Source organism: Equus quagga, chromosome 12, assembly GCF_021613505.1.
Source record: "Equus quagga isolate Etosha38 chromosome 12, UCLA_HA_Equagga_1.0, whole genome shotgun sequence".
Classification (NCBI taxonomy): domain Eukaryota; kingdom Metazoa; phylum Chordata; class Mammalia; order Perissodactyla; family Equidae; genus Equus; species Equus quagga.
The window spans coordinates 57563231-57582722 of NC_060278.1; the positions used below are offsets into that span (position 1 = coordinate 57563231).

The 19492-nt window shown below is 51.2% G+C and overlaps 1 protein-coding gene across 1 annotated transcript; it reads left to right on the top strand.

Annotated features, from left to right (window-relative positions):
* The first annotated feature begins 1733 nt into the window (after positions 1 to 1733).
* On the top strand, positions 1734 to 18275 carry LHX9 (LIM homeobox 9). The gene is made up of 6 exons (XM_046680063.1): positions 1734 to 1761; positions 6868 to 6986; positions 8869 to 9071; positions 10223 to 10578; positions 16576 to 16778; positions 18018 to 18275. The coding sequence occupies exons 1-6, from the start codon at positions 1734 to 1736 to the stop codon at positions 18273 to 18275; spliced, it is 1167 nt and encodes a 388-aa protein (XP_046536019.1).
* The last annotated feature ends 1217 nt before the right edge of the window (positions 18276 to 19492 follow it).

The window sequence follows — 19492 nt, forward strand, 5'->3', positions numbered from 1 at the left end:
GTCCGCGGTGCTCTGAGCCACATTCCGAGATTTGGGATGGAAAGAAAAAGCCAGAGAGCTTGGATTGGCGGCTCCTGCTGGATCCCTTAGCACCCCTAAGCTGCTGCGGAGCGCCCGGGACGGCGAAGAGGTGGGTCCAGCCCTCCACAGCCCCACGCGCCCCCGCATCCCACGCGGTTTTCTCATGCTGCTCGTCCGCGCGCGGGCGCCCCCAGCCCTCTCAGCCCTCGGCCCACGCGCCGCGGAGGAGCTGCTCGGGTGACACAGGGGGAGGGGCGGGTAGGGAGGGAGGCACATCACGCGGACCCGCGTCCCGGAGCGGCCAATCTCGCTGCTCACACCCCCTTCCGCATCCGCGCGGGAGCCTCTCAGCGATCCCCGCCCCCCATCTCCGACTGTGAGGGGCGCACTGGGTGGGGGAGTAGGTAAATAATTGGCCAGAAGCCCGGCAGCCCGGTCCTCCCTCCACTTCCCCGAGGCCTGACTGCGCCCGAGGCTGCTGGGGCGACGCAGCCCCTCGGGAACCGGAGACCAGGTAACCTGGCCCCCGCCGGGTCCCGGGTCTGGGTGTCTATGCCCCCGCGAATGCTCCGTCTCCCAGGGTTTTAGTCCGTTTCCTCCCGGAAGGTTAATCGCTCTCCCACCTCCTAGCACGGGCCGGGCGGCAGAGATACCTCCGGCCCGCGCGCTGACCCGGCCGGGAAGGCCGCCTCCGAGCGCAGAGCGCATCCCAAAAAGCTGGGTTCCCGGCGCCCAGCCCCGGAGCGCCGAGAGGGAAGGGAGGACCGGGAGGGGAGGGCGGGGATGTGGCGGGTGAGCCATCAATAGCTTAGCTCCGATCTCGGCAGATGCTACTGCTCCTTCACCGTCTATGCAGGCACCAGCTGCGGCAGCATCTTTTAGGTACTAGCCCCAGGAAGGCAGGGGCCAGCTGCGGGGCCGGGAGCCCAGGGCGCGCCGCGGGTCTCTAGCCGCCCGCTGCGCCCAAGCCTCAAGATGCTCTGGGCTTTATGAGGTTCAGTTACGGCCGAGTCCTCCATTAACACCTCCCCTGGTTGTTGAGGGGCTGGAAGGGCTGAACGCAGCCTCAGAGCGTGGCTCGGGGCACCGGCCGGCTCCTGCGCCCTCTGCCCACCCTCTCTCCTCCCCCTCCTGATCTGGAAGCATAAACAGAAAATAAAAGACAGGTGGAGGGAGCTGCGGGTCAGAGGTGAAGAATTCGGGTCAATTCCGACAGAGAGAGAGAGGGAGAGAGAAAGAGAAAGAGAGGGAGGGAGAGAGAGAGAGAAAGATTGATTTTCGTCCAACGGTTTATTTATTTGGCTTAACAGAGAAACCCTCGGCGAGACCTGGGAACCGGCCCACGCCTCTGGCCGCCGCCTCCCGCCCTCCCTCGCCGAGGACCGGGTTCTTAGGGGGAACTTCTGCACCGTAAGGTAAGATCCCCACGAGGGTTGTCTCGTCGGAGCGAGCGGTTGTCTGGCCTCAGTGCGAGTCCATCCCGCCGGGGGTCGGGGTGGGGGCCCAGGAGCGTCCGGGGCCCCTCCTGAGGCAGGCCCGGCCCAGTGGGCGCCGCCCGGCACCTGGGGGCGCAGCGGGAGGAGGAGCGGTTGGGACCGGGCCCGCGCGGGGTGGGAGGTGCTCGGGGGCCCGGCTCAGCGCCCGCCTGACACTCGGCTTTTCTCTGCCAGCGTAGCCTCCATTGCAGCGTGATCCACTCCTTCGCTCTAAGGATGCTGAACGGTACCGCTCTAGAGGCAGGTGAGTTATAGGCCAGGTCCCTTCTCACTTTCCCTGCCCTTTCTCCTTTTCTCTTGGGCCACTGTGCCGATCGTGTGAGTGTAAGGGTGTGTGTATGCACGCGCGTGTGCGCGCCTTCATTGGGTGGAGGGAAGAGGGGTGTGTGTGTGTGTCTTAGAAATTAAACCGCTCTTCGCAGGCTCTGAAATACATAGTCTTCCCTGACAGGATTCCTCAACCTGCATTTCCCTCCTTTTGCCCCTCTCTTGAATGTCCCTGACTTTCCTCGGGGAGGTGGGGGCGTGGAGGGCGGAGGTCACGGAGCTGTCAGTGGCGAGAGGGATGCGCTCCCGGGGCTCCGCGGAGCTACGGGGGCGTCTTCTCCCTGGAAGGGTTGAGGGCGGGGAAGCCACCGGTTCTCACCTGTGCAGGGCTTCACTGGAACCCGGCTTCACTCACCATACCCTGTTCAACCTAAACCCCGCACAGCGCCCGCGGGGCGGGACGTCTCCTTTATTCCTGGGGCGGCCGAGCCAGCGGCGGCACCGGGCAGGTAATGGGGCTTCAGATTTCAGAGGCACGGCGTCCTAGACTTGGCAGCCGCCCCCTTGGAGGACCAGGGCCTGGAGAACAGAGGTTTGAAGGGAGCCGGGGAGCCGGCGGGAGGCTGCGCGGGTGCGGGGGGTGCGTGGATAGGGGGCGCGTGGTCCCCGGGCGCCAGCCAGCGAAGATGCGCAGCTGAACTCCCCGGCCCAGCCGGGCTCAAACCACTCGCGTCTGGTCCCGAGGGAGGCCCTTCCAGCAGGACTGAATCAGAGGTGCGCAGGGGCAGGGGCCAGTCTGGACCTGCCATTCCCGACGGTGGGGAGGTTTGCACGTAGAGCCTCCCCCTGTCCACCGACTAACTAGAGGAAGGCCCGGCGCCTCCGGACCACTCGCTCACCTCCGGCTCAGTGCAGCCGGGGCAACCAGTGCTGGGCGGCTCCGCGCTCAGTGCGCGGTTCCCAGGCCCAGCACCACGCAGACTTCCCCGGGCCCTGAGATGCTCATGACAGTGCCGAAAGCCGGACACTGCTTCAAGAGTTGCACCTCTCAGACCAAGGAGCTCCTCAACCGGCTTAATAGGGTCAGGAGAAAGGGTGACCTCTGGCCTTTAAAGGGCAAACCCAGGGGCACAGGATCTTGGCCTCCAAAATTCGGGTCTAAAGAGACCTTGAGTCGCCTGTGCTCTCAAGAGATGCTCTCAAGAGTAACCGCTGGGTTACTTTCCTTTCCGGACCCTAAAGCCTCCGCTGCTCCTGGATCTGCCTTCCCTTTACTTCCCCTCTCCTCCCCTCTGGGGACTTTGACTGGGCTGGAGCCCTGGACCAGGTTGCCGCCCTCATGGAGATTCTAGGTCTCTGAATCCTCCATCCTGACTCCTCCGCCCCGCTGGCGTCCAGCCACTGGCTTTCCTGAAAGCGGCAACAGCAGTCGGACGGGTGGCTGGCAGAGCAGAAAGAAAAGACTGGACTGTGGGTGCCCAATTGTAGGGGAGACAGCGCCTGGCTAGGGTTCTAGTCCATTGCTCCAAATAGAGCTTTGAGTTCGGAGAGGAGATTCGAATCTTATTCCAGGCCGCGGGCGGGTGAGAGCCGCGTGCACCTGTCCCATTGAGAGTGGCGGGGGCTCAGCCCCAAGACTTGAACCATCGAGCAGTCCAACTTTTATGGAGCGCTCCCGGGCTATTCCGCCAGCCGTCGGCCCAGCCCCTCCTGGGGAGAGAGCCACCAAGACACTCTCCTTAAAGTGCTTACTGTCCCTTGAGAGTGAGGGGTAGCGAGGGGGACCCTCTTGGGTAATTCCCGGGGCTCCGAGACAAAAAGGTTAGGACACCCCAGGTCACACGCTAGTTCTTGGAGCATACCCCCCGCCGTGGGCTTCCTCCTTAAGGAACTGTGAGAGCAGGCAGGGTTGGACTGATGGGGAGCAATTTCCGCAGGACTCACAAGGACCTCCCAAACTCCAGCAGCCGCGCCCCACCCCTGCCTTTCTGCCAACTTCCTGCGTTGGCTGAGAAGGAAGAATCCAGGCGGTTGGCTTCTTTCTGGGAAGCAAATCCCACTGGGGGCAGGAAATTATAACCTGAATTTTATAAGAAAAAGCAGGCATAACTGGGATCCAATCAGAAAGCTGGTTGCAGAAGGTGCTCAGCTCTGCTTGTACCTGATAGATGATGAACAGATATGTGTGGAACACATGAATGAGTGAATGAAGGAATGAAGGAAGGAATGATTGGAGGGCTTACAGGACTTCTGTGCTTGGCTTCCCTGGAGACTCTTCACAAAGTTCTGTTTTTTTCTTGGAGTTCTTTAACTTTCACTTCATGGGGTCTTCAAAATTTCATGTCTTGCAAAGGGGGGGGAGTGGTGTTCTTGGGCTCTTTGTTGTTTTTGCCGAGCAGGACCAAAACCCAACAAGAGCCAAACTGATTCCAAACAGTCCCATTTGACAGGAGAGGGAAGAGTTTAGCCCGGAAACTAGGCAAAGCGGGACCCTGGATTGAGGTTCTGTATTTACTTTTTTCTTGGAGCCTCCTTGGGGTAATTGACTGATGTTCCTCTTGGAGACCCCCTCCTCTTTCTCCTCCTCCTCCTCGGGGTCTGAGTCCATTTAGCCCCTGACTCACGGGAAGGCAAGCTGCCCCTTTGTGAGAGGACCTGCTGTCTCTGAAAGGGCTGCCGCCTCCAGCCCCTCCTTGGGGCCCTTCGTGTGTGCACGTGGGTTTGAAAAGCTCATTGATTTCCATCCAAAGGGGCTAATTACATTACTTACAGTAAATAGCAGCCCTGCTGTCCGGTAGGGCTGCCAAAGTGAGGAGGGGGGGAGGTCTCCAGCTTAGTTCACTTGATTGGATTCATTTTTGTGTGAAATTGTGTTTTATGAGCTGTATTCCGGCACCCGGAGGACTGTAACAGCGTCCAGTCTGCAAATAACATTATTTTTGACCCTGAGAAAGAACAAGGGAAAGCATGGTGTCTGGGGTTTCATGGAAGAGGCAACTCCAGCAGCTTCAGGAGGCGATGCTTTGGGACAGGAAGTCAGGCTGCCGTGCAAGGGTTGTTTCCTCCTCCCTCCATTCTTGTCTCCCTTCCTTCCTTCCTTCCTTGCTGCCTGCCTGCCTTTCTTTTTCCTCTGTCACTTCCTTCCTTCCTCGTGAACCCTCCTCTTTCATCCCTTCCCTCTTGCTTCCTTTCCTATTGCTTCCTTCCTTTCCTCCTTCTCTCCCTCCCTCTCTCCCTTCTTTCTAGATTTGGCCCCACTTCCTTGTCGGTTCCCTGAAGAGGGAAGCACTTGTCTGGGGTATCCTGGAGGTGTCAGGACCTAGGCCCACGTTCCTGGGAAGCCCATGGGGAGTAGAGGAAAGACAGGCAGCTGAGGGAGGAAGAGAGCAGAGAGCAACGGGCGGCTTCCTCCTCTCCCTGGCTGAAGCTGGGTTGGTTCCTGCCGCAGCTCCGTGCTTGGGGGCCCCTAGGGGGCTTCTGGTGGTTTGAATGAATCGACAATATCAGAGTATTGTGGACACTTTTTAATAGGGCCGAGGAGGGGCCGCCGCTAATGGGGACAGAGGGAGACAGAACAATCCCGCCTCTTGTGAGGCGCAGGTCTGCCATTCTGCTCGTCAGCTCTCACCTTCCCCTCCTCCACGGCGAGGAGCCCCTTTCACATCCTCCTCTCTGTGAGGTGCATCCAGTTTTACAAGTCCCAGTCCGGCCAGGCCGATGGGAACAGCACGCAGTAGGACGCGCCTGGTCCCGCCAGGGCGGGCGCCAAGATCTCCCGGGGCCCCGGGCCGCTGCCCACATTGACAAGTTTCAAAGGCAGTTTTCCTGCAAAACTGTACGGGGTGAGAGAACACTTCACTCTACCGTCATGGTTCAGCTGCATACTCGCGCCTACAAGTCCACGCCCTGGCCTCGACGCTAATTTTGCAAAGAAAACCTTTTTTGCCAAAAGTAAACTCCAGAAACATGGGCTCTCCTAGCCTGCTTTTCACTTTGGGGGGATGCTCCAGCCCCTGGTAGAGTCGGGGGTTCTTGGGAAGGTAAGGCGATTTGCTCTTAAAAAGTGAGCTGAGGAAGACAGGATGGGGAGGAGAGGGGTATCTGGCCAATATTTACTTATTTGAGGTCCCCGTGAGCTGGGGACCAGAAAGTCCACAGAGAGAAAACTCAAAGTTTGGAGCCAACGTTCTGTATGCCTTGAGCCTGGAGTCTGATCTTGAACTTGGACCAAACAGGCCAGCTCTCTGCCTCCTATGCTGGGGCAGGGACAATAAGGGCTCCTTTTCCCCCTTTAAAACGTGATTGCTGGGAATTCTTGGAAGGACGTGTGGGGTTGTGTGTGTGTGTGTGTGTGTTGGGGGGGAAGTAAATGCCCCCGCCTCCTGCCTCCCCCCTTCCCCCCCCCCCCCCCGCCTTGTAATGTTTGTCCTCGCTTGCCCATCACCAGGGGGTTGAGAGGAGTATGACAGGTCTTTGTTGTCTGAATAAAAATCCGTGGCAGCTCCGGGGAGAGAACTCCTCCTACTAAATTATCAAAAATGGGCTGGCTTTAGTCTCTTAACAAATTGGACACAGCTCTGGCAGGAGCAGTCCCCAACCCAACCTACAGGCACTGGGAACCTGCGAGCAGCCAGGGACCGCTGAAAACAGCACTTCTTTTTCTTTCTTTGTGTTCTAAACTAATTTCTTTCTTCCTCAGATTTTGTTGTCCTCCCCCGCCGCAGTTGTTTCCCATTAGTAATTCGATCTCTCGGAGCAGTAAGATCCCCCTTCTTCCTCTGCTCTCCCCTCCGCCGTGTTTGTTTGTTTTCTGCACATCTCCTTCGAGAAGCTGCTGGGGCTCCCCCCGCCCCTTTCTTCTTTTTTTCTTTTCCGAGCAGACCGATTTCCACTCCGTCTGCCTCTTTCTTCTTCCCTTTCCCTCCTGCCCTCGGTCCCCGAGCATCTCCGCGCTCCTCCAGAGCGCAGCCCTCCGCGGTCCCTTCTGCTCCTTCACTCGGATGAGCTGAGAGCTCCGGGCGTGTGTATATGGAAATAGTGGGGTGCCGAGCAGAAGACAACTCGTGTCCTTTCCGCCCCCCAGCCATGCTCTTCCACGGGATCTCCGGAGGCCACATCCAAGGCATCATGGAGGAGATGGAGCGCAGATCCAAGACCGAGGCCCGCTTGGCCAAAGGCGCCCAGCTCAACGGCCGCGACGCGGTAAGGAAGGGCCCCGGGGCGCGGGAGTCGGCGCCCCTGCGCGCTCTGGAAGCCGAGCCTCGATGCCCCGGCCGGCGAGTTGAGGATGGCGCGGCGTGGGGACCGCCGCTCCAGGCTGGCGGGTGGGTTTTCTCCGTGAGAAACGGCCCCTTTCTGACTCGAAATGTCTCCGCTTCTGAGACCCCGAGCTCACTACCCGCTGCCGCAGCGGTTCCCGGGAGAGCAGGGCGAGCTGGGAGTCGGAGGACTGGGTCGTCCTCTCCTGCAGACCTTAGAGCCCGGGCTCCGGGCCCCCGTGACTCCCGGCCCTCCCCCGTGAGGATCGGCGGCCGGAGGGCGAGCTGGACGCGGGAAAAGGGCGGACGGCGCGTGGCCGACGCGTCCGGGCCGAGCAGGAGCCCCGGGGCTCTGGTCTCTGGGACACATGGGAAACTTTGAGTGGAGGACACCACTGGGCTACTTCCAGTTACCCGGACGCTCGGAGCTTGGCACCCCCAGACCCTGAGATTTTCGGGGTCTCTGGCAGCCCAGCTCGGCCCCTCTAGCGAGAGAGGACCGCGTTCAGCTTCCAGGCCGGGCGGGTGTAATGTGTAACGGAATCTAATAAAAAACCCGGAGGAGCGGGACACCTCGCCCAAGCCCTTAAACCATGTAATTAACTACCGCTGTTGCTACTATTCTTAAGAATAAAAGTCACGTCCGCTTAATAAAGAAAACCAATTAATAATCTATGCGTTTCCCTTTCCCACTTACGAGCCAGAGGGGAAAAACTACAAAAGTCTCCGGAAATGATTTCAGCCGAACAGAGCTGTGCAGATCCTTTGGCATCACACCGGGCCGTGTAGCTCAAATTAACCCGGTAGCCTGCTCTGGGCGGGTCAGCGGTGTTTGGGGTTCCACCAAGTAGCCGAGTTGCTGGATCTTTCTACGTTTGCGACATGAATTCAGTGCGGGTCCCTGGTCTGGGTAAAGGACAAAACTTTACTTTTCCAGGCCCGCCAAAGTTTCGTGGGGGAAGTCCAACCCATTTCTGCTAGTCTTAAGGGTAAAGTCCAGCGGTTAACTTCTTTTTTCCTCTTTTGTGGCTATCCTGTTTAAACACAGAAAGCGCCAACGCAAACCCGAATTTCACAGCGGGCCTGCGCTCGTCAAGGAGAGGTTTCCCCATCTTCGGCTTGGCGGTGGGGATGCAGGCGAGAATCTTGGGCGCTAAACAGATTTTTCAGGACAAAGATCTCCTAGGTATCTTGATGCTAGGGAAAGAAGGACTGTGCACAGGGTACCGGACAACAGCCCCTCCCTGGGAACAGGCTCTTTACGCTCTCACTAGGAAGAGGAACGATATCCCTGAAAATTAGAGACCAACAGATCTGCTAAATATATGCGATCGAAAGCGTCGGCCAAATGAGAAGCCTAGGCATAACCTTTCCCTTCCTTTCAATCTCAACGCTGCTAATAAGAATGTGCAGAAATAGGATTGTAATTGCGTTTGTTGGAAAACAATTCGTGCTCATTCAAATCTCCTTTCCACTCCGCAATAACAATTTCTGTGGTTTTATTTCATGTGCGTTGAAGGCCACAGTTTTTAGCCTGTAATTACTCGAGTTCAGAAATATGCACCAAACTCTAGTCAATGCGCTCCTAGCCGTTTTAAAACAGACAGCCGGCCTGTCTTTAGGTGAACAACCCCGGGAGGACTGAACGCTGGCTCGGGCAGACGCTGCAGAAACGCGGCGAGCCGCAAAGGGAGGAAGTGCAAGCGTTTCCTCGACGTGTGCCTTTGCGCTGGGGGGCCCCTACCCTGACGCGCTCCCGGATGCCTGGGACTCGCGCCGCGCGGCCCCCGCGCGTCCTCCTCAGCGCGCCTTTGCTTGCCTTGCAGGGCATGCCCCCGCTGAGCCCCGAGAAGCCCGCTCTGTGCGCCGGCTGCGGGGGCAAGATCTCGGACAGGTACTACCTGCTGGCCGTGGACAAGCAGTGGCACTTGAGATGCCTGAAGTGCTGTGAATGTAAGCTGGCTCTCGAGTCCGAGCTCACCTGCTTCGCCAAGGACGGTAGCATTTACTGCAAGGAGGATTACTACAGGTATTCCCGCCCCACTCCCTTACGCCCGGTACACCTGGCACGGCCACCTCCGAGCCCGAGAGCCCCTCCCGTCGTCCCCCACCTTTCGCCTGTCCGCGGAAGGTTATCATCCCGAGATCTGGGAAATCCACTGCAGACTCTTCTAACTGCACCCCCGCCCCGCGACGGGCGGTGAGGATGGGTGGCAGGGATACCCAGGTCTGGAGCGGCATCAGTGCACATCATGCGCTCCCGCACTGCCCAGCCAGGTTGAGGGAACCTGGAGAAATCCGGGAAGAGTAAAGGAACGGTGTCTCGGCCGACCAAGACTAAAGCAGTTTTTTTTTTCCGTTTACTACGAACTGAGCAAGGTTCGTGCCTTGGAACTGAACTGGCGGCCCGGGCAGCAACAGACACCGGGTGTTCGGTTTTCGCGGGGGGTGGGGGGGGGGGGGGGGGGGGGGGAGCCGTGTAAATGATCATAAGAAGGAACATCGCGGTTGCCGAAACCCAAGCCACTCAGTCGCGAGTTCCCTTCACTGCTGGTTAGAGCTGAGCCCGCCAGACTGGAGAGGGCCCTGGGCGCAGGCGTGTTCATTGAGTCTTCCCGGCTCTGTTTCTGGATTGGGAGCGAGAACCACGTGCAGGTGGCCCAGCTCCGCTCTGAGCTGGAGCCAGAGAGGTGGTTAAAAAAGAATAAGCTTTCCTCTGCAAAAGTGTCGTTTTTCCGGGGCTGCGTCCGTCTGAACGCTCTCACGCACGTTCACACATCCATGCGTAATAATAACACCACTCTTCGTTCCTAGAATGTTTTGTAATCGATGCAGCGTTTTCACTCGGCATCGCAATTTAATATTCTTTCGACAAAGTTATGAGTTACGTAGTGGCGGGTTTTGCTTTTTTGTCTTTTTAAATCTCCAATTTATAGAGAAGGAAACTGAGGATGTTACCCGCTTCTTCTGATTTTAATGCAAAGGATCTTTGTCCTGGTTCACCAGAACGGGTCAATACGCAAATAAGATTAATGTCCAAGTGGGCCCCTGTCCTCTCCTCCCGGAGCCCCCTCAGGTCTCAGTCTTGGGCCGCTGCTGACCAAGCCCCTGGTGTCGCGGGTGGGAGATGGGCCCTGCCTTTGCCTCAACCAGAGCCCTGACACGACTGTTTCCTTCCAGAAGGTTCTCTGTGCAGAGATGTGCCCGCTGCCACCTTGGCATCTCCGCCTCCGAGATGGTCATGCGCGCCCGAGACTCTGTCTACCACCTGAGTTGTTTCACCTGCTCCACTTGCAACAAGACCCTGACCACGGGCGACCATTTTGGCATGAAGGACAGCCTGGTGTACTGCCGCGCCCACTTCGAGACCCTCTTGCAAGGGGAGTATCCTCCGCAGCTGAGCTACACCGAGCTGGCGGCCAAGAGCGGCGGCTTGGCCCTGCCTTACTTCAATGGCACTGGCACCGTGCAGAAGGGGCGGCCCCGGAAGCGGAAGAGCCCAGCGCTGGGAGTGGACATCGTCAATTACAACTCAGGTGGGCCCCTGTCACTCCCGTTCTGTCCTAGCCTCCCATTGCCCCCAGGAGGATTCCACAGAACTCCTTCCCAGTCCAAGATCTTGTTGCAAGAGGGCGCTTTGCGTAGCATGTCCCTTTTCTTCCTACAACACCCCTTCGCTCAGAAGAAAGGGAAAGATGGAGAGAAGGAGGGAAGGAGAGGGGGAGAGAGAGGCAGGGAGGGAAAGAAAGAGAGAGAGAGACCTTTATTTAGGTTGTGGCAAAAAACACATTCATAACCATGGGGCTGCAATGACTTCTCCCAAGCAGGCTGAGCCAAACCCTGGTTGCCCATTAGTTAATGAGCCCATTAGTTTCTGGCTCCCAGTTGGAGCAAAACAGCCCTAGGGCAATTCCTGTGTGGAAGCCAAATTATAGATCCTGGAGGAGGTTTTCCTAAATACTGGGGGAAAAAAAAATCAGAGCAAACCCCAGTCTGTCTAGCGGGGGCAGAGGCTGTGGTCACCAGCCCAGAGTTAATCAGAACACAGTTGGCAGGAGTGTTAAAAAACCAAATCCCCCATCTTGGTGCAAAGCAGCTGCAGGGGTGGGGATCCCTCTCCGCAGCGGAGGAGCTGGCTGGACCCCTTCCTAGGTCAGGGTCCTCATCCAGCCAGCTCATTCCCTGTGTGGTCAGCCATCCAGACCCCTGGAAGACTGAAAGAACCTCCAGGCTTGGTGGTGTCACAGGCTCCTCTTCTGGCCTCCACTAGCCTCCTCTCTTAACTGAAAAGAAAATGCAGGCAATGGGCCAGAGCACACTTTCTTCCTTGCTTTGGGGCTAACATCTATCATTTATCAAACTCTCCCACTCACCAACTTCCCACTGTTGCTAGCCTGTCCCCATCCTCCATCTCCCCGGGAAAGGGATGGTGACAGGTACTGTGGACCATACTCTAACTCCGCACAGGATGGAAGCTCTTCTTGTGTGTCCCAGTTCCCAGGAAAGGGGTTCCAGGAAGCCCTAGGGTGACTTTTCAGAAGCCTAGAGGCCTGCTGGCTGCTCTGATCTCCCCTGCCCTGGCCCAGCCCTGGATGGGAATCTCAGCAGGCTGGAGAATCAGGCTAGGGGAGTCCATTCTGTTGGAAGATGACCTTGGGGACCTCGCTGTGGCAACCGCACCCCGTTACCATGAGCACCCACATAGCAGCCAAAGCAAGGACATCCCCAAGCCCGGATCTTGCTTGTTTTTCTCTTCCAGTCCCAGAGCCTGGTATGGTGCCTGACCATTGTTGTTGCTCAGTGGTAAAGGAACAGTGTCCAACCAGATAAGTGATTTGCCCAAGGTCACACAGCCAGTTGGAACGAAGCTGAACTAAGAGTTCTGCTCTGACCTCAGATTTTCAGGGGGAGCCCCGCAGGACGAGCGGCTCCCCCCAACCCTCTCCTGGGCTCCCTCAGTTGAATGCATGCTACAAGGTTACAGAGAAAGTTGATGTTGTCTTGCTGCTGAAGGAGGGAAAAGTTGTGGAGGCCTCCCTCACCCGAAGGAATTTGTACATCACGCCACTACCGATCAGATGCCTCTTAATGGCCTGGCGGGGCGCTTCCCATGGAGAGTAGGGACGGCGCACCCGGCGCTGCTGCACTCCTCCCTAGAGGGTTCAGGCCAAGGTCGCTAGGCGAAGGGAGAGGGCCGGTCTGCTCGCTACAGACCCACCAGAATCGGTTGTGTCTGGGCGGCGGGCGCAGCCCCGGGTTTTGCCAACCCCCCGGCGGCGGGTCGCGGCCTCGCGCTCCCCCTGCTGCGCTTCGGCCGGGGGCCACTTCGCCCGGCGCGCTTACTCCATCTCCTTTGATGCGTGGTCCCCGGGGCAGGACAGGCAGGGCACTAATTGTCCTTTATTAATAGAAGATGACATTGGAATCTCAAGCCACTCACCAAGGCCCTAATGCCCTAATTAGACAGAGAGAGAGACCCACATAAATAGCGAGTCTTTCAGAGAGAGAGAGAGAGAGAGACAGACACAGACAGACAGACAGAGAGACAGAGACAGAGAGAGAGATAGACCCGGACAAAGTCCAGAAAGGGGCCGGGGTGGGGAGGGATTTCTAGCCAAACGGCGGCAAGCCTGCCTTTTCGCTTGTTTATTTAATCTAATTAGGTAAATTTGATTTCTCCTTGGATCTTATTTTATGTTAGAAAGATTCAAGGGGCTTTAAGGACAGTAGAATTTAGCTTCTCCTCCTTCTCCAAGAACTAGGGAGTACAAATTTATTTTTTAAAAAGAATGAAAATCGCCTTCCACTTAGGTCTTTAGTTTGCAGATTCGTGCTGCTACAAGGTTAGAGAGAAAGTTGATGTTGTCTTGCTGCTGAAGGAGGGAAAAGTTGTGGAGGCTTCCCTCACCCGAAGGAATTTGTACATCACGCCACTACCGATCAGATGCCTCTTAATTAGCATCCACCCCAACCTTTCTCCACTTTCCCCAGAGATACAAGTAAATAGTACATACTTCTTCAAGATCAGGTGAAAATAATCTAGAGAAACTGGGTTAAAGATGATTCACCAAAGATCAACCCACCATTAAAAAGAGTTTGTGAATCTAATGCCAGTTTGTTACAAAACTAACAGAAGAAAAGCTTCGGCAAATTAGAAACATCTTAAAAGTTAGAAAATAAAACGTCCTTGCAGTTTTAGCTCATTATTTGGATCTTCCATTGCCATCTCTGCTTCAGTGTCAGCCACTCTCCGAGAGAGTAGTGTTGATACTAAAGAAATATAATTTATACATTGATATATATTCAAAAACATGTACACAGAATATATTTAAGATCCAGAGACTTCCAGAGAAGGTGTGAAACTTGGTAAAGATCAGTTAGTGCTTGGCATAAGGCAAACGCCTTTTAATGAGAATATTCCTAATTCAGTTTATCCCTCTTTGTGCAGAAATCAGGCAGATGTTTTAGAAAGACGTGGAAAGTTTATTTGGAATGCTGGATTGAAATAAAGCTCTGCGGAGGTGAGAAGAAGCGTTAGTCTAAGATAGGGAGCTCTTATTTGGGTAACTGAACGTTAATTGAGAGACTAAATTTTTGCCACTTCTCAAAATCTCCCTTCCTTAGGTTCTTTCTTCACTCTCAAACTTCAAAAGCTCCCGGTAGTCGTTCCATTAGCCTGGCACTGACCCCTAGTGGTCTCTCAGGGATCAGTTCGTTCTCTGAAGGTTCCCCACCTTCAGAACAGAAACTCACGTTAGTATAGGGGCTATTTCATAAGTGACTGGAAAATAAAATATTCAGATCTTCTCATTAACTTTATAACACCAGATTTGTACTTATAGGTGTATGTTTAAGACAGTTTTAAGAGAGTTGTCATTTCATCCTATATTTCAGCAGAAAAAAACCATCTATAGCTTTAGAAGTAGACCCTGGGGAAACACAATCACTTGCAAGTTTACACAATGCATTTGTAGTTAAACATAAGTAATTTAGGATAATGCACTGAGTTAGTCTGTAGAAGAAACAGATTGCTTTATTAAATTGAATAACATAAGTGATTGCTCAGTCACAGGAAATCATATACAGTAATATTTGTTTAATAAAGAGCTAACTTAATCTCCATACACACTGAATTTTATTCTTTGTGAGAACAAGTCCCATAATTGTGTTTAAGGCACGAAAATTCTCCACTGAGTTTTTAATCTGCAATAATGGATATAGAATGCATGTTCAGAGAAGCAATTTTATCAAATCATTCTATAATTATCTTTCATAAACTTCCTTTTAATGACTAATGAGCATATAGTTAGGTTAGGAATCACGTTCATTTCTAAGAAAGATTACTTTAGGGGGGAAAAATGGCTCAGGGCATTATTTAAACACCAAGTTAATTCTTCTATCCCAAATGTAATATTCAATTTGACGTGCTGCTCAGGAAAAGCTACGTGTTACTCACATATGATAGGGACGAAATCTTCTTTGAAGAAGCCCTCGATGACTAAGGTGTGCCTCCTGGACCATTTTGTTGTGGGTACATTTGTAATCTGGTTGTGAAATATAGCTCAGTTTACTGGAGATCAGTGTAGTTTTATAGTAGGTCATAAGATGCTGTTTCATCCATTTGAGGCTATGAATGTACAACTCTGTAGAATATTGGAACTTGACATATCCCCACTGGGCTGACATAGGGTAAAATGTAAAGTATATTCTGTCTCTTATCTCTGGGTATATGGTAACCTTTCTGGTGGGGCTTACGAAGTCTGTATTCAACATTTGAGTGTATATATCTAACTGGGATCCCAGTTCAAGTTGATTTGGTTTTGCACTAACAGTCACTCATAATTTTATGGATGAACAGAGATTCAAAATCTTGATTGAACGCTTCTTGAGCTCCCGGCCCTGAGCTTGACTTCGGGGCCCCACAGGTGAATCTGGTATAGTCTTTCTCTTAATGAACTTGCCTGCTCTCTTACCAAGTGCACCCTCCAATTTATGCATCTTATGGAGATATAAACAAAGGAGACATTAATTCATGCCTGATCGTCTTACATTAGGGAGAATTTCTTGTTAAATGGATTTTGTGATGCCGCTGACCTCTTGGTTAATGACTAGAACCATTGTGTTTCTGTATATATGCTGATTTACAGAAAATATTTTTTAAAAAGTAATTGTAATCAGAGCATAGCAGGCAAATAATATCTTATCAAGCAGAATGGAAGAGCTAAGAGTAAGAGATGCCTCACTTTCTTCAAGGTTCAGGATTTTCCTCCGCCTCTCCCCAGTGACGGGATCAGCTTGATTTTAGATATTTTATTGTAATGCACTGAAATGCAGGATGATCAGATCTGAATATACATCAGATAAGTATCTGAAGCAAGGGTTTCAAGAAAAGAAATTGCCACGCCCTATAAGTTGCAAAGTTGGTTGAATCAGTAAGTCACTAGCAAAATGTTTTCATTTTGTCATCATATTTCCTATGCAGAGCCGGTAGATTATTGGAAATGACCTCTTAAACGTGCAACCTCATAGCCTGGGGAAAATGACTTTCAGGCTAGTTTCAAGGGCTGGGTTGTTTTGCCCTCAGTGCTGAGGATGCCTTGCAAGGGGAGAGAAGATGCCACCTCTTTCTGCTGGTCCGTCCAGAGGCACAGCTCCAATCCCACTCACACACAGCTGGAGCAAGAAGTGCTGAGATCTGAGCCTAGAAATAAGCACCATCCGTGTCTCTGTGCTGTGAGCTGTAGGGCGTGCTCCAGGCTTGAACCAACCCGTGATGAGAAGTCTGGGCTCATTCTCTTTCAGAAATATTTATGAAAATAACCCCATGGGAAAACTGTTTTCTTCCTGGTATAGCTCTAGGTTAACTCATTATAGCTAAAAGCCCTCAAAAATAATATTCTTATAATGATGTGGGAAATCTACACATTTTTACTTTGTAACGTCTCCCCCTTCTCCAGCCATTTGCTCACTTTTTCCTGATCGAGAAGGCTCTAGGACCATCAGAAAAGGCTCAAAATTGGAATTCTTCCTTAGTTGGTAGGCTCTCAGAAATGCCCAGATTTGAGGGAGCTGAAATTACTTGTTGGCATAAAAAAGCAATACCTTCACGATAGTGCATCTCATTTCACAAATTGGGCAAAACATAGAGTCTGTGTGTGTGTGGAGGGGCAGTGTGCTGATGCACATAAATATATTAGAAAAGAGCTTTTTCTTTTCAGTCTTGGTGATTTCTCTTACTCTCACACTTATGGCTTATTCATCTTCCCAAGTTTTCTAGGAACCACTAAGTAAAAGAGAGGACTCATCTAGTATTTTTCTACTATATGAACTTCGGTTGCGTCTACATGAGCAGACTGGCTTGGCTGACTTTGGCGATTAACCTCTTTCTTTTGTCCGGATCCCACTCATAATTGGGTCGACAGCCTTTGCCACCGTTGCTTTATTATCCCAGCATTAGTATCCAACATCCGCCATCATTTCAGCTCATGCAGGAGTTTCCACTGAGCCGTGTGTGTTCCCTGTTACCGCAACAGGTTGTAACGAGAATGAGGCCGACCACTTGGACCGCGATCAGCAGCCTTACCCACCCTCGCAGAAGACCAAGCGCATGCGCACCTCCTTCAAGCACCACCAGCTCCGGACCATGAAATCCTACTTTGCCATCAACCACAACCCGGATGCCAAGGACCTCAAGCAGCTTGCTCAGAAAACAGGGCTGACCAAAAGAGTTTTGCAGGTAAGAAACCTCCATCATTGGCTGTGCATACATCTCCCTTCCCCTTGCCAGTAAAAATAGTTCTCTTCCCTGTTTAGAGTGACACCTGTATTTCCTGAACTGCTTCTCTTATATTAGCATATCTTAGTTATCTCCCTAGAGGGTGTGCTGAGATTTTGCAGGGTGCCTCCCAGAGGGTGCCCAAAGAGAGACCCAGGATCTTTTACAGTGCAGCCACATTCTCCCTACAGTTGGAGAGATGGGTCCAGCAAAGCTGGCAGAGCTTGCCTCACTGCCCAGCAAATGCAGGTTCTTTGCACGGGCTGTGGCTTTAGAGATTTCCATCCCCCGAAGGCTCAGGGCACAGACTTGAGGGGCACCTGCTGAAGCTGTCTTACGTCAGCAAACTCTTGGCAGACTCACTCACATGTTATAACCTTCCAAATTCAAGTCGACCCATGTTTTCATCTCCTGGGAAGCCACAAGTCTGTTTAGTGTCTCAGCAACCAACGGGGGCAAGTATTTTCCCGTTTTAATAAACCATATTTAAAAATTAAATACTGGGAGTTAGATCTGCTGTCCAGGTGTTTTCCTAAAGTCACCATGGGACAAACATACAAATAATGAAATTATAGTGGTTGCTGTGGGTCCCCTGTGATCCTCTTCCCCTTCTGAGTGAGGAATAGGAGGCATTTTAAATTCCGCCAACCAGTTTCAGGCTGCTTGGTGTCTGTGGCCCTGGAAGTTTTTCCTATGCCAGGAATACTTGCCATGTGTCAGACTCAAGAATAGCTTGAAATCTGTTTCAGTGATGTTCATTTCATATGAGTGATTCTTACTTTTCCAAACTTTCAATGACCCTGCCTCTCCTCATTCTCGAAAGACCACAAACAGTTGAAGAATCAGGATCTATGTCCCCCACTTTATCTCTGTGCCTTCATTTCCATGGTATCTCCAAGTGAGCCTCAGTTGTCCCGATGGCACTTGTCATGCTGGGGGGAGGACGTGCAGTTGACAGAATACTTGTAGCATCACTTGGCATTATTCTGTTTTAAAAGCAAGGCAAAAAAGTAAAAATTAAAAAAAAAAAAGGCCCTTCTCTCCCAAGAAAAATAAACAATTCTATCTAAAAAGAGAAACAGATATCCAAAAAAAAAAAAAAAAAAAAAAGAAGAAGGAAAAAAGGAAAGAGAGAGAAAAAGAAGTATAAAAAATAAAAAATAAACATCGGTAAAGAAATCCATTGGGGTTGGTTTGCAGGTTTGGTTCCAAAACGCACGAGCCAAATTCAGAAGGAACCTTTTGCGGCAGGAGAATGGGGGTGTTGATAAAGCTGATGGCACGTCGCTTCCGGCCCCGCCCTCAGCAGACAGCGGCGCTCTCACTCCACCCGGCACTGCGACCACTTTAACAGACCTGACCAATCCCACTATCACTGTAGTGACAGCCGTGACCTCTAACCTGGACAGCCACGAATCCGGAAGTCCCTCACAAACTACCTTAACGAACCTTTTCTAACATTGGTTTTTTTTTTTTTTTAATCCTTCCTCTTCTTTTTATTATTATTCTAATTATTATTATTTTATTATTTACAAGACATTATTTTTTTTTTCTTAACCCACAAGATATTTGGGAAATTAAAAAAAAAAACAGCTTGGTGTGTAGCATCTGCAGCCACTTGGCAAATGAGTTTACAGTATCGTCTCCTTTACAAAGTGTATTTTTTTCTTTTTTGTCTACGAAGCGTATTTGGATTTTTAAAAAAATTAATTAGATCTTTCAGACGGTAAGGGGAGTTTTTGAATCATTCTATCAAGTGCCTCTTAAAATTGTATATTACTTATTTCCAGAATCTCGAAGGAAAAAGAAAAAGAAGAATTGTATTATGATGGGCAAATAATCATATTCCCAGTTAAATGATTAGGCTAATAAAATAAAGATTAATTAAAGTTATTTTTCAAATCCTGCAATTGTATGTGTACTTATGGAATTTCGAACACTTCACATTTTTAAATATTTTAAAACTGAAAAAACGTTTCAATTATTCCTTTTACTTGCAGATAAAGAATATGATTAAACAAATCATTAACTGTAACAACTGTAAATATTAAAGATTAATTAGGTGGTAAATTTATTCCAGGAATGTGACTTTTCCTTCTCTTAGGGATGTACATCCCAATAAAACTTTTTAGTTAGTTACGTGCTTTTCAACATTTGAAAAATACTTAAACTCCCCGTGTATCCATGAAAGTTCCAAATAGAGTTTGAAATTCTATACTTTTAATCTTCTAAAGCTTAAAATGATAGTTGTAAAACCATTCTATCTAAATTAATTTTTTTCCCCAGGGAAAATGGAAATAAGCAAAATATAATTTTTTAAGAAGTTAATCAAGTCAGTATAATTTAATTATTAGCTCTATTAATTGGCTTCAGCTGTACCATGATATTGTATCTGACATTCTGTATGAATAATGTTTAAAAAACCTTAGTAGATTAAAACCAACAATGAGATTTCTTTGGTTTTGTTCAGCTTTATTTTGCTTTGGCACAGGTTGATATATTTGTTAGAAAAAAACTTCTGACAGAGATTTGAAGTTCTTCGTCTTAAAGCAGATAAACTCAGAAGCCTGGTGGATGCTGATCTGAATATATTTCCTAGTTTACAGTAGCATTTTTTTTCTTTTAATTTAAGCTAAAATCTTAATGGTCTGGGCAGTGGTGAATGTTCATATCCA